Genomic DNA, 15,290 nt, shown 5'->3' with positions numbered 1-15,290 from the left:
GGCTCATGGGGTTGTCATTTCTGTGAGTGGAAAAAGTTCAGACTTACTCCAATTGATTAGCAAACCCGAGAAGGTTCCAAATCGAATCACCTCCTCTATCAGTGGAGGAAGATTAGTGGGAGGGTCTTGCATAAAGAGCTATATGTAATTGGCATAAAGAGACGCCAACAACAAGCCTCAATGGAACTGCAGCCCCCTTTCTAGATTGTTTTCTTGGAAATGTCGGACCAACTGGTCTATGGCAATAATGAAGAGGCAGCGGGGATAGCGGGCATCCCTGTCGGGTGACCAGTGTTAAAGGAAAAGGGTCAGAGAGCACACCATTTAGACGTAAGCATGCCAGGGAGGCTGTATATAACAGAGTGATAAGGTCACGGAACCCTCCGGGGACACCAAACTTTACAAAGGTGGTGTGTAAAAAGGACCATTCAAGGGAATCAAATGCCTTCCCTGCATCGAGGAGCACAGCTGGAGGAGTAGGGGAAATGTGATTAATTACAGCAAAACCACTATGGAGGTTGTGTGATGTGGACCGATGTGGTACAAACCCAGATTGCATGGGGGAAAACAATGTGGTCCATGAGCAGTGAAAGACGGGTGGTGATAACCATAGCTAGTATTTTGTTGTCATGATTTAGCAGTGACACGGGTCGGTGTGAGGTGCAGTGATGGGGGGAGTTTGCCCGGTTTAAGTGGTAAAGTGATGACTGCTTTATGAGGGCGGGGTCAGGGGGAGTGCCTAGTTCTAGGGCTTTGGCGTAATATTTAAGCAAATGTGGGGCCAGGATTACCTTGTAAGCTTTATAAAAGTCGCCAGTGAAGCCTTCTAGGCCAGGGGCCTTGGTTCTGCTCAGTGAGTCAAAAGCCTGAATTAAATCTTTAGAAGTGATAGGGGCAGCCAGGATTTGCCGTTGGCCATCCTCCAACCATACCGTTGCAATTTCCAAAAGGTAATCATCCAAGGGGGCCTCAGTAGTGTTTGCGCAAGATGTGTACTTTTGCTTATACTATGCTGTGAATGTGGCCAGGAAGGCGGCATTATCAGTTGCCGTGGTACCATCCTCTTGGAGTATACTTGTAACTTAGGAGGCCCAGTACAGGGGGCGAATTGTCTGCGCTAAGGTGCTTCTTGGTCTCTCACCCTCACCATACCTGCGAGAATTAACATATTTACCAACATACACAATCTCCCGGGTGGCCACATCTTGAAATTCTTGAAATAGCCGGGACCTGTTGCGCAAAACGAGGGGAGAGTGTGAGACATAGCTTGTTAGTCACGGTTGCGCAACTGCTGCTCAACTCTAGACCGATCTCTCCTTATGCTCCGAAGAACTCTTGAATGTTTTGCTATACATATTCCTCTAACATATGCCTTAAAGGCTGCCCAGAGTACAGATTGTGTCTGCGCTATCCCCGCATTGATGGTGAAATATTCAATAATGGCATCACAAACTTCAGTTTGGAACACCTTATCAGAGAGGGCATTGGTTGGGAAGCGCCAGGTACCCAGGGAACAGGGGATGTGTAACACAGCTGTGACAGGTCAGTGGTCTGACAGTGTACGGGGATTATGGGCAATAGTGGACAGTCACAGTAGCATTGCCAGAGTGAGATACCAATTGTCAATTCGGGTCCATACATTGTGCGAGGGGTGGAATACTAGGTGTACCCTCTTGTGTTTGGGCACTGAGAGCGCCAGGCAATTGTAAGGTGAAAGGCATCAAGTAGTTCCGCAAGGGCACAAAGTGAACATGGTTTGGCACTGATAGGAGCCACTGAGGGGAATATGTTCTGTTTGGAATCAGCTCATGTGGGTAGAGAGTTCCTGAAAAGACTCAGGGGAGTCAAAATTGGGGGCATATATGTTGACCAACAGAATAGTCTTGCCCGCCAATGTACCAGAAACAATAAGATATCGGCCATCAGGATCAGAGAGTGAGTCTTGGCTGAGAAAGAGGATGCTCTTGTGTATCAACGTATATACTGTACGGGAGTAGGAGCTGTTATGTGTTAAAAAAAAATATATATATACATTTTGCGCACCAAGCAGGAGCTTTGGGGGCCTAAAAATGTCTCCTGAAGGAATGCCAGTTTAATACCATGTCTAATTAGATTAATACCTGCTTCTCCTTCTGGGGGTTGTTTAATCCTCTGATATTCCTGGTCATGCATGATAGGTCGCTGGATGGAGTGTCCTTAGCCCGTTTCATCAGGTAAGTGTGTAGGATGGGATGTGTGGAAAAAACATGAAACGTCAGGACATATCTAGTAGTGAAGCTTCCATACAACAATTGGACAGTAGCTACTCTTTCCATACCTCTCCTCCCCTATACCATAAAATATAGATGCCGGTGAATCCTAACAATACCCCAAAAAACTAGCAAACATAACATGTCAATGTACAGCTCAGGGATGTGGCAACGCTCTGATATGGTGGTGTCCAATTGCAAAAGAGAAAACTAATGTAGTGTGAAATGCACTGGCTGGTTGTGTTCCAGTATCAGTAGTGCTATGATTGTCTGCTTCTCGTGGGCATCTAGGCATGCACGGCGACCGGGGCAGTCTCCAAGAAAAGTTGTTGGCTAAGGATCATCATGATAAAGATTCAGAGGCCAATCCCATAGAAGAGGGGGCAAGAGAGCCCGGAGCAGAACGATGTTCGTGAGAGATTGCTCAACTTCTGTGTTGTTTACAGAAATTTGTGGCATCAAACATGAAATTTACCTTTCAGTTCAATCTACAGTCATGCTGGATATAGCATGTCGTATTGTAAACCACCCCTCTAAAGTGTGTGTTTGACATCTGTGTACTTGCACCTCGCCTCTTACACCATCTGGGTGAAGTTGGAGAACAGGGACACAACCATACCTTGATAGTGGAGCCCCTCCTTCTCACGGGCCAGGCGGAAGGGCAGTATCTCGATCATGGAAGTTTAGCAATTGGGCAGTTATCAATTGCAGGCTGTGCCAAGTACAGTCCGCGGTCTTGGGGATCTGTGGGCCCTTTCAATGATGAAGGTGTCTGTAAAGGAGTCTCTGCCAAACAGTTCGACCAGTAGTTTCTCAATGAAGAGATCCATGCAGCCCGTATTAGTCGACTCCACTGCCCACGCAATGCAAATGTTATCACATCTAGAACGCGCCTCTAAGTCTTCATTTTTGGTAGCTTTGCTCTTCAATAGGGGCTGGTGATGTCTGCGCCTCGTCCTCCAGTTTTGATATGCGGCGTTCTGCACCGTCTAGTCTGGTGGAATGACGATCGAGGCGTTCACTTGTGCTGTTGATGCGCATGGTAAGAGTATCAAAACAGGTATCAATGGCCTTAAAACCTGCCCGGAGCTTAGCCATGATTGCAGCAGTCACATCCAGCGAGGGGGCTAGAGATGGTGTTGATCGTTGGGTCATCTTCCCGGGGAACCTCAGAGTCCAGACCCCGCGGGGTCCCACTGGGGTTAAAAGAGAGCTGCGTCTGCTTGGAATCCCCGCAACCCATTGTAACGTTAGGAGTTGGCCACAGGTGGATGCGTGGTAGGGGGGCAGCTGTGCTCAGCAAGCACATGAGCAGGGTTGATGTAGCCCAGAATTGCCAAATGGTGAAGGTGCAGTCAGGGTAACCCATGCAGGTATTACCTTGGAGAGATCGTCAGGGGGAGGGGAGGAGTTGGCAGCCATAGTTTCAGTCCTAATATACTCTGCAGTGGAAGATGGAGTATGGTGCAGGCACGTGATGCAAATGGCCGAGATCCGACACACTGAGGTGCCCAGGCGTGCAGTCCCGGTGGCCGGTTACATGAACATGGCAGATATTCACAAGTATTGTGGCCCCTCACATGAGGCTGTATAATCAGACATCACCTGCCCCTCAGCCGCAATGGCAGTCACCCACTGCAGTATCACATCGGCCCGCGAAGTCCTCATGGGTCTGCTCCAGTGTGCATAGCCTCCAGGTGGTTACGGGTGCACCGCAGAAATGGAAATGAAGGGGTGTCGGCAAGCAGAATGGGTCTTCCATGGTCTCCCCTCACACCCAGCCGGCGGCGCCGGCAGGCCGGGCCCAACCTGCTCAGCACAGGCTCCAGGCCTCAGGGACAGGCCGCGCCGCAGTCCAGCAGCAGGCAAGGGCACGGCAGTGGGGCCGGGCGCAGGAGTCTTGTGGCCGCCTCCAGGTGAGCTGCAGATGAAAAGGCCAGGGCCAGCCTGTGTCAGGTCTGGGGGCCACCCATGACTCCCATCTGCAGGCAGCACATGCAGCAGCCTCGACCTCAGACTCTCCTGTGCACCCTGACTCTGCAAGGCCTCCGAGGGCTGCATCTGGCCGTAGCAGCAAGGTCCCGGAGGGGAGGCAGACCACAAGTCCCCAGGGATGCCAGAACGATCCTGCAGGGTCACAGCCCCCGCGCACCTCCAACCCAGCAGCCGGGAGTAAATATTGGTGCAGGATGGTGCCAGCCTGTTCCTACATGTGGGCGAGATTCCCCGGAGCTTCAGAGTCATGTGGCCATTTTAGTCGGTGGTTTGCTTCGCCCCCTCAAAGAGTGCAGTCTTGAACTCTTTGTTATCAGGGTGCACAAATAAAAGAACAGTGCAATTTCTGGTCTCTGTGTGCATTCTCAACAGTGCCCCTTCAGGTGGCTGAATGCTCCTGAATGCTGCCCGCCTACAGCTTTATTCTGGTTTCCTGAAATGTGATGAAGGTGGTGGCCTGTTCCTCATATAAGAGCATGCAAAACCTTGTGTTTTAGACAACTCTCTGCAGGGATGTTACACCATGTGCATAAGGCATCTTCCCTTTTTAGCTTGTAGCCTTCTAAACAGTGAAGCTGTCTGGTTGCAAAAAGATGTCTTGTGGATATTCTGAAAGCTTCTCTCGAAATGCATTCCTCCCATTGCTTACCATTGGCTTTGAGGTTGTAACTCACATTTTATGGCTTTCTATTTGCTCACTTTATTTATTCAGGCTGTTCAGCATGTCTCCGTCCCTCCAGAGAAGCCAAGCTTGTTCACCATTGCTCATTGTTTTCTTCCATGAGTCCTCGCTTTCTGTAAACAGGACTTTAAAGTGTGTTCTTATTTTGTCACATTTGGTGTGCTATTAAGACAGAGGTCAAATGTTAGGCGCTGTCTTCCAAGGGAGCTTGGTGTTTGCTTTTCTTTCTCTGACTTCAAAGTGAGAGGATTTATGTGAAAATCTTGCCAGTACTGGGAAAGAAAAGGTTTTTTTTTCTAGCACACAACAATATCTAATTGCCTGTAAATTAACTGTGTAAAATATTTTAAATATATCTGAATGAGGAAAGCACAAATTAAGATTTTTTTTGTAATTCAGAAGTGTGTTGGAAACAAATATTTTAATATGATCATAACAAATCAGTACACTAGGATGCCATTTCCACACATTATCGTTTGTGTGGCGAACAGTTTTATCAGTAAAACTGTATGTGCAAATGTAATGGCCATTTCAACTGAAAGTATGTTGCCTGTAATGGCAGTACACTACCACACCATGCATACTCCACTCTACACCCCTTCACTCTGCGCCACTCCACGCCACTCTACTCCACTTCGCTCCACCACTCTTCACTTTGTCACTCTCTACTACTTCACTCTAGGCCACTCCATGCCACCGTACTCCACCCTTCACTGCGCCACTCCACGGTACTCCACTCTGCCACTCCACTCTGACTGTTTACTCCACTGTACGTCCCTGAGCTCTACACAAATCAAATTAAATCATTAACATTTATAAAGCGCGCTACTCACCCGTGCGGGTCTCAAGGCGCTAGGGGGAAGGGGGGTTACTGCTGCTCGAAGAGCCAGGTCTTGAGGAGTCTCCGGAATGCGGAGTGGTCCTGGGTGGTCCTGAGGCTGGTGGGGAGAGTGTTCCAGGTCTTGGCTGCCAGGTAGGAGAAAGACCTCCCACCCGCCGTGGAGCGGCGGATGCGAGGGACGGCAGCGAGCACGAGGCCGGTGGAACGGAGGAGACGGGTGGGGGCGTAGAAGCTGAGGCGTCTGTTGAGGTATTCAGGTCCCTTGTCGTGGAGGGCTTTGTGTGCGTGGGTGAGAAGTCGGAAGGTGATCCTTTTGCTGACTGGGAGCCAATGCAGGTGTCTCAGGTGTGCGGAGATGTGGCTGTTGCGGGGTACGTCGAGGATGAGGCAGGCGGAGGCGTTTTGAATACGTTGCAGACGTTTTTGGAGTTTTGCAGTGGTCCCAGCATAAAGGGTGTTGCCGTAGTCCAGGCGGCTAGTGACTAGGGCATGGGTCACGGTTTTTCTGGTGTCGGTGGGGATCCAGCGGAAGATCTTGCGGAGCATGCGGAGGGTGAGGAAGCAGGAGGAGGACACGGCTTTGACTTGTTTGGTCATGGTGAGCAGAGGGTCCAAGATGAAGCCGAGGTTGCGGGCGTGGTCTGAGGGGGTTGGTGCGGTGCCAAGGGCCGTGGGCCACCAGGAGTCATCCCATGCGGTCGGGTGTTGCCGAGGATGAGGACTTCCGTTTTGTCAGAGTTCAGTTTTAGCCGGCTGAGCCTCATCCAATCTGCGACGTCCTTCATGCCATCTTGTAGGTTGGTCTTAGCGCTGGCGTGGTCCTTGGTGAGGGAAAGTATAAGTTGAGTGTCGTCGGCGTAGGAGGTGATGATGATGTTGTGCTTGCGTACGATGTCGGCGAGGGGGCTCATGTAGACATTGAAGAGTGTCGGGCTGAGCGAGGAGCCTTGAGGGACGCCGCAGATGATCTCGGTGGGGTCTGAGCAAAAAGGTGGGAGGTAGACTCTTTGAGAGCGGTTGGAGAGGAAGGAGGCGATCCAGTCCAGGGCCTGGCCTTGGATCCCGGTGGAGCGGAGGCGGGTTATTAGGGTGCGGTGACAGACGGTGTCGAAGGCAGCCGAGAGGTCGAGGAGGATGAGGGCGACTGTTTCACCGTTGTCCATCAGGGTTCTGATGTCGTCTGTGACTGAGATGAGGGCGGTTTCAGTGCTGTGGTTGGTACGGAATCCAGATTGTGAAGGGTCGAGAAGGTTGTTGTCTTCCAGGAAGTTGGTAAGCTGTTTGTTGACGGTCTTCTCTATTACCTTGGCAGGGAAGGGGAGGAGCGAGATGGGGCGGAAGTTCTTCAGGTCGCTTGGGTCAGCCGTAGGTTTCTTTAGTAGGGCGTTGACTTCGGCGTGTTTCCAGCTTTCGGGGAAGGTAGCAGATGAAAAAGAGGAGTTGATGATGGTCTGGAGATGTGCGGGGCGATGATGTCGTCGGCTTTATTGAAGATGAAGTGAGGGCAGGGGTCCGAGGGGGCGCCGGAGTGGATAGAGTTCATGGTGGTTTTGGTCTCTTCAGTGTTGATGTGGGTCCAGGCGTTGAGGGTGATGGCAGGGGGTGTGGGGTCGGTGTTGCTTGGCTGGGTCTGGTGTCCGAAGCTGTCGTGGAGGTCGGTGATCTTGCGATGGAAGAAGGTGGCGAGGGAGTTGCACAGGTCTTGTGAGGGCGTGTTGGCGTTGGGGTTGGAGAACTCTTTAACGATGCTGAAGAGTTCTCTGCTGTTGTGGCTGTTTTTGTCCAGTCTGTCGGTGAAGAAATTCCTTTTGGCTGCGCGGATCAGGTGGTGGTGTTCGCGGGTCGCGTTCTTGAGGGCGGTCATGTTGTCAGCGGTGTGGTCCTTGCGCCAGGCTTTCTCGAGGGCGCGACAGGTTTTCTTCGATTCCTTAAGGGTGTCAGAGAACCAGAGAGGTTTTTTGGTGTTGGCCTGTTGATGCGTGTGTCTGAGGGGAGCAAGGTTGTCTGCGCAGTTGGTGATCCAGTTCGTGAGGCTGAGCACTCTGGCAATCTAAGCCACCCCACTCTACTGCACTGTGCCATTCACACTCTATGCCACTCTATGGCTGTACTCCACTCTATCCCACTCCACTCTAACTCTACGCCACTTCGACTACTACACTCAACGACTCGACTACATTCTATACCCACATATATATAACACTCCATGACACTCTGCTCTATGCCACAGTGCGACACTCCACTCTGTGACACTTTATTCCACTCTACTCCCTTCTACTCTACGCCTCTTCACTCTGCCCCACTTTTCAACACTCCACAACACTCCAGTTTATGATACTCCATTCTTTGCTACTCTGCTCCACTCTTTGCCACTCTGCTCCACTCTTTGCCACTGTTCGCCACTCTGCTTCACTCTTCGCCACTCTGCTCCATTCTTTGCTACTCTACTTTACTGTACCCCACTCATCACCACTCTACTCTTCATCACTGTTCTACAACAATCCACTATACGCCACTCTCCTCTACGCCACTAACATTTATCCATTCTGAACAGCAGCCACACTGGTGTACAACGTGGCTAAAACACATTGGCAAAGGCAATAGCGCTTTCATAGGTGCGACCTATTGATTTTGCCAATGCTTCTTAAAATAGTCCATTCTAGAAGTTGCAGCTCTCCGTTGCACTTACTTCTTTGGTCAGTACATGTCTTCAACTTACTCTGAAAAGACCAGAATCTCGCCTACATACTGACTGACTTTCTCTTGTGAAAATGTAGCTCAGAACCATGTCATGACTGTGAAACATCTCACTCCCATTGTCACTCTGTGACATACTTGTTATTGTTCGTCAGTGGCATGGAAAATAACCCTATAATGATGTCCGGGGCTGTCTTTTTTCCTTCTGCACTCATTCATTGACTACCCATTTTTTTCCCTCAAGCCACAGTGGGACAAAATGGAGACCATGTTGTGTCTACTTAATCAGACCTAAGTGGAGCAAGTCTGATTTTATGGTGTTGGCGCTGGGTTGACTTTCTGGAGTCCTCGTTGATGCTTCTTTTTGTCTATAGAGAGAGACAGTTGCACAGCCACCTAAGCCTGGACAAAATATAATTTATAAAAACACCCAGTCCGTTTAGTAAGGACTGTCTGGGTGGATGTGTGATGTTTTTTCCTGGGCTTCTTACACTGCACACATCACTACTGCTACAAAGATTGATTGTTCCCTCACCCTCCTCCACATTTCATAATGTCTCGGTCACTGGTCCAACACACGACCTGCTCCATCGTGACAAGGAACCCAAAGGCATCCAGCTCCTCTCCCATCACCATGCAGTCATATATCTCCCTAACCCGTTCCACAGACTCTTCCCTCCTCCATCCCCCATTTACTCATCTCAAGCCTAAATCCTATTACCATAACCTCCCAATTAACACTTCTGGATTCTTCCCTCCTCCACCCCTCCATTACTCCAGTCAGTCTAACTAACAAATCCTCATATCCGCGGCTCAAATTAACTCATAATAATACTAAAAATTTACTATTTCCATATACTAATCAAACACTAATTCTTTTTGGGTTCCGGAGTAGCGTGCTACTCGCCGAAAAGCGCTTTGACGCCTCATCAGGGGTAGTAAGCGCTATATAAATACTATTACAATACAATACAACTCACTTCCTCCTCCTGCACCCTCCACTTCCTGCTACAGCTGCAAAGCCATTGCAGTCACCCCTGCCAATTCAGTGACATCATCTCTCTGTACCTCTATGACAAATCTTTGGTTGTGGCATGGTGTTTTTTCTGCCGAGCAACAGTATGACACTTCTACTTAACAGGCGACAGTGAACTGTTGATCTTCCCAAAAGATCTAATCCTATATTTTACATAAAGAAATCCTATAAAGGAGTGAGTTTTCCTGTCACAGGATGCTTTCAAGCGAGGTCTGCAGGAGGCAGCCTCCACTACTACCCCTACCATCCCTCATATCCAAGCGTGCCTGTCACTGGTGCTTACTTCCCACACGATCAGCTGTTTCTGTAAGTTAGTTGCTGTGTTCATCTGCATTTCCAATGCATCTTTCCCTTCATTCATGCTGAGAAACCAGAGCTCGCTTCGCCATGCATGACTTCCCTGTCCATCTGTACTTCACTCCCCAGCTCCATTCAGAAATGTAACGAAACTGGACCCCCCACCCCTTGCAAAAACATGTAGAGGGCCCCCCTCCGGACTCACGCAAGCCAGGTGCTCTGGGGGTCCCATGTAGATTCCTCCCCCTACAAACACACCTCCCTCCCTTCCCTCCGTGGGGGTGCAGTGGCCTTCGTTACGCCACTGTTTCCATTGTCCCTTTACCTATATGTACGGTCACGAATTTGGGGTTTTCTATACTATGCGGCTCTTCCTATTCTAGCCACCCATGGAGACCAGTATTTCTGTCCCCAGTTTCTTCATTGCGCCATTCACCCACAACAGTGTAGCCTCCAAAAGGGTCATCATCTGTAATTTCCTGATTCATCACTCTCACAACGGCATCTTTTACTTCCGGCCATCCCACCGGTGTCAGGAAGCGCTGAGGAGAAGCGATCAAGAACTCATAAGGGGTCTGGAGCAGTCACTTGGTGTGCTGCTCATTCTTGCTTTAAATTACATTCCATGGGTGTTCAAAGAAGGACTGCCGTGCCACATCCATGGCTGACTGTCCCTTTCTGAGCCCGAGAAGCAATCTTTTAAATAGCTAACACTTTTACAGGGTTTCATGTGCCAGGATAGGCCTTCAAGGATTTCAATAAATACGTTTTTAAAAGGAGTTTGCATCAGAAGAATATCACTACCTAATATACGTAGTTGCTATTTGGCAGCCCACTTAGAAGTAGTGAACGAATGAGTGTTTAAAACAAAGGATGGCCCATAACTTAGGATGGGCAGATGCAGAATGGGTTTGAAAGAGTATGTGCTTTACCTCCATGGCAGTGACTCATCAACACCGCTGTCCTCCCTGAGTAGGGCTGTAAGAAAGGCACGGAAAAGGCAACTGGTGATATTGGACGGGATAAAAACCCTATTGTGGGTTGATGATGATTTTGTGAAAGAGGTTAAAAGGCAATCTGTATTCAAAACTAGGGATGTAGTAGGTAGTATATTGGGAATAAGGATACGGAAACTATGTTGTCTGAAGCTCAATTGAGCAAGCAACACACATTGTCAACTCTGCAATTTTTAAATAGCTTTAATTGTGTAATGCAGTGGACATTACTATATAGAAAGGAGAGAATATACCTGAAAATCTGCTACCGACATAGGCAATGGGAGAGCAAGGTGCAGAATCACTGATATATAAAACACTGACAAACAATACCATACCTGCTCTTATCAAATTGACAAATAAATAGAAACGAGGTATTAGAGTAATGGAGAAAAGTGACTAGCAAGGTACTTTGATGTGTCCAAAAGAAGTGTCTATAAGAACATATTTTAGATTAGTGCAGTTTAAAATTCTGCACAGTTAGTTACTCAAGAACACAATTTAGAACATTCAGTCATAACATTTAATGCTGTATTTTTGGAGGATGGCGTTGAGACAGCTACAACAAAGAGTTGGGACCCCTGAAGAAATGTCCACGAGATTGGCCCTACTGGGAAAATGGGAAGACATTGATAGTTGGATATCTCAAACTCTTTGTTGCCCTGGCATTTGTTGTAACAAATCGAGATATGTATTTATTTATTTTTTCATTGTATATTGGGCTAAAAAGTCTTAAAAGGGTTCCAAAGATAAGACAGTTAGGCATTGCCATGTACAGTACAGGTTGCCCAAATAAATGTCACAGTGTATCTGGAGTATGGCGATAAAACTTGGGGACTGTGTGAAAATGCTGCATTATGTCAGATGGAAGTGTAACGTAAACGGGATAAATACTGCTATGGTATATTGCTGTTGGTGCAAACATTTGGGGAACACGTAGGGGAATGAGTGGCAAATGTAAACTGGTGAAGTCCATTGAACAATTGTAACTTGAAAATAAAGAAATCATCGTAATTTAAGAAAACAGAGCGGGACGTTTATGACATCATTCAATAGGCAGCTCATATTTTAGGATTCAATAAATATTTTATTCACGCTTCAGCCCTAGCATGTTTGGGATTGAATATGAACATTTTCGTAAGAGGATATTTATGTTAAGAGTTTTTGCTAGCCTGTTTTAGAGCCTGTGTTTTTGCTGAAGATGTTTGCTCGTGCTGCCCTTTCAACATAAACATAGGTCAGTCACAGGCCGCGTTTACTTCAGACAGAACGCCATGGATATTAACCATTTGTATGTCTTTTTTGAACCCATGAAAAGGGAACCGCACGCACAATGCCGTGGCAGATGGCCATTAATTTGGAGGCTGCTCCAGTGTATCATTGGCGTTAAAAGCACACTCTCCTTTGTGGTTTGTTCTGCCATTCAGGGGACGTGGAGCTGCTGGCCCTGTCCGCGAGAGGCAGATTGATGGGCTGCCGCCTGAGCCGGGGCGTCGACAGACCCCGGCCTTCGCGCGCCGCGACGGCCAAGGAGGGACCGAAGATTAAAGAGCTGCTGTCTAGGATTGGCACTGTCTCCGAGAGGTGAGTAGCGAAACCGCAGAGCTGCTCTTCGACAGGAATTAATATTTGGAAGTGTAAAACTAACTCGGCACCGTCTCCCGCAGGGATTTATCAGGCCCCATTAAAAGGTAGCAGGCAGAATTCAGAGTGCTTGCTTTGCATTTATTTTACGTGTTTGCCTAAGCAGCCTGCGGTTTCCGCGTAATGTAAGCGACTAGTAGGTACTTAAGCAGGTATGTTGACAAGCGCCTACTCTCTTTTCAGTGATCGGAGACGTCAGCAGAGCTTCTCAAATGCAGAGACAAGAGCCTTTGAAGCACTGATTTATATGATCACTGTAGTCTTTCTTTTATGATCCTGGCCTTGTTTGCTTTTTATATGCTGTTTGTACTTGTGAACTGCATCTGGTGAAACTCAGTAAAAATCCAAGATAAAAATAATAAAAAGAGAGAAGGACGCGCTGACAGTGTGTAGACTGCATCCATAGAAAAGTGGGAAGAATTAAAAAAAATTAAAAAAATCGGGAGAATGTATTTACCCTATTCACTTCTATTTAGACGAAGGCAATTTCAGACGGGAGACTGCCAAAATAGAGCCATTTTTGGCTTCAAAAACTGGGAGCCTCCCGTCTGAATCTGGTCTATTGTAGGCCAGCGCTGAACTTGCGAATTTTCAAATTACAGAAAAATTCTGTGCGATTCTGTGGAGTTCCGCAAGCGAGGAAAATCGCACAACACGCTGTACTGATTTTTAGCTCCGGAAGCTTCTTCCGCGCTGTAAAATCAGCACAAACAGCACCCCACGGCGCACAATAGTGCGGTGCTTCTTTCTGCCACTCAAGTAGATTTTTTACTCGAGCGACTGCTTTCTCATTGCAAACTGTCGTGACTTCCTGAGACCGCTTATGTCGAGAAATCTCGCCAAGAGGCGTTCCAGGGCCTGAAAATCGCATTGGGGGACGCAAAATCTTGCTCACCAACTTAATGTTTGCAAGCTGCGCACAAGAAAAAGCTCTTTCACATGGCGGGTGGTGGAGTTTTGATGGAAGTCCATGCTCCAGTCGGAGCCTGGAGTAGACAGAACTCTAAAAACTCAGCTGAGGGAGCTGAATTTTTCATCCACCCCTAGTTTGCTGACATGTATGAGAGGCCTGCTGCCTCACAGTGCATGGAGCTCCCTGGATGCATTTAACCCCTTCGCTTCATGTTTTAATACGCAATGACCCTTCATCAGCATGGTGGCATCAACCTATAATGAGAATTAAAAAAATATATGTTATTCATGTCAGCATAGGTCTGCCCTGTTAAGACAGTGAGAGACAGTAGCACGAGGTGGGTACACAAGAGAGGAGGAAGTATAATTTATGATCGGAGATGAAGACTGTGCAGTTTTAAAACAAGATACCCCAAAAGTCCAAAGGGGTAGGGGAGCAAGCCACGCAAACAGATAAAAAACATCTTTAAAATGTGCAAAATGCAGTTGAAACTTAGCCTACTCTGACATTTCCTGGAAAAGATTAAATGTACTCCTAATCTCCCTCAGTGGTTTAACATCTACACAAACCCCCAACTGCTAATATACCTACCACACGTTTGTGCCTATCTCGTTGCCAATTTAGTATCAACTGCCGTTTTCCATTGTCTTTTTTCAGCATCTGTTAATTGTAATCTCTTTTATTTCTCTAATTCCATGCCCGTTTGGAATCCTTAATGGCTATCCTATGTGTGTATGTATGTCTCTGTATGTTTTCCTTGTTAAACCTTCCTCTTCCCTCCCTTCATCCCCATGTGTTTGAGGGTGCGTATTGCCTTTCAGAATTACAGTTCCAATTGGCTGATTGAGGTATTTTTGTTGTGGTACAGGACTAAAGAAATACATTTACGTCTCATAGTATCAGTCTATGGGTCATGGCCACTGCATCCCCTTTTTTTGTTTGAAAAATCTGATAATCTTTTTTTATACCTAACCTTTTCTAGTGACTTAGATGAAGGCAGGCGAATGGTTACCAGTTCTCTCTTGATTTGGGATTCTAACTGCTGGTGTGGATCATATAATATTCTCTAAGTTTTTCAAGACTTACAATTCTTGTTACTTGTAAATCAGTAGGTAAAAATAGGTGTGGGAATTCAGAACAATGACACTCTAGGGCTCCTATTTTTCCTCTCCCTTTTTGGCTGTCTTTTCCATTTTAAAGTGAAAAAATACTATTTTTCCAGAACATTGAGAGTAATTCTTTGCTGACTGGGAAGTGCAACAGACTCGAGATTTCAGTATTACTGATTAAGTAAATTTCACAAGATTACACATAATCTGTGTGTCAGGAATGCACCCAAACTGATAACGCTGTATCCACCAAACTGGTAAATGAACTAACAAACCTTGGTGACTACAACTGTCTTTGTCAAATTACTAAGCCCTTGTTGCCTGAGCGGTTTCCCCCCACAGCCTTTGGATAGTACACGCTAGGCTACGATTAACAGTAACACTGATTGAATGGTGGATTGATGGCTGAGTTCTTTGTGCAAATTCGTTGCGCCAAATCTGGAACCATATTACACATAGGGGGTCATTCTGACCCTGGCGGTCATGGACCGCCAGGGCCGGGGACGGAGGAAGCACCGCCAACAGGCTGGCGGTGCTTCAGGGGCATTCTGACCGCGGCGGTACAGCCGCGGTCAGAAATGGAAAACCGGCGGTGTCCCGCCGGTTTCCCGCTGCCCTAGGGAATCCTCCATGGCGGCGCTGCAGGCAGCGCCGCCATGGGGATTCCGACCCCCTTACCGCCAGAACCTGGCTGGCGGTAACGGGTGTCGTGGGGCCCCTGGGGGGCCCTGCAGTGCCCATGCCAATGGCATGGGCACTGCAGGGGCCCCCTAACAGGTCCCCACCAAGATTTTCAGTGTCTGCATAGCAGACACTGAAAATCGCGACGGGT

The 15,290-nt window shown here is 47.8% G+C and overlaps 1 protein-coding gene across 4 annotated transcripts in view; it reads left to right on the top strand.

Annotated features, from left to right (window-relative positions):
• Positions 1 to 15,290, top strand: part of FAAP100 (FA core complex associated protein 100) — a 333,418-nt gene that overhangs the window by 141,328 nt on the left and 176,800 nt on the right. For all 4 annotated transcript variants that reach the window (XM_069199774.1, XM_069199775.1, XM_069199776.1 and 1 more), the window contains one exon: positions 12,220 to 12,376. In XM_069199774.1, the coding sequence (XP_069055875.1) occupies positions 12,220 to 12,376 (157 nt within the window). The remainder of the gene's footprint in view (positions 1 to 12,219; positions 12,377 to 15,290) is intronic.

This window comes from Pleurodeles waltl, chromosome 7 (genome assembly GCF_031143425.1).
Source record: "Pleurodeles waltl isolate 20211129_DDA chromosome 7, aPleWal1.hap1.20221129, whole genome shotgun sequence".
Lineage (NCBI taxonomy): Eukaryota > Metazoa > Chordata > Amphibia > Caudata > Salamandridae > Pleurodeles > Pleurodeles waltl.
This window is presented reverse-complemented; position numbering and strand designations above follow the sequence as displayed.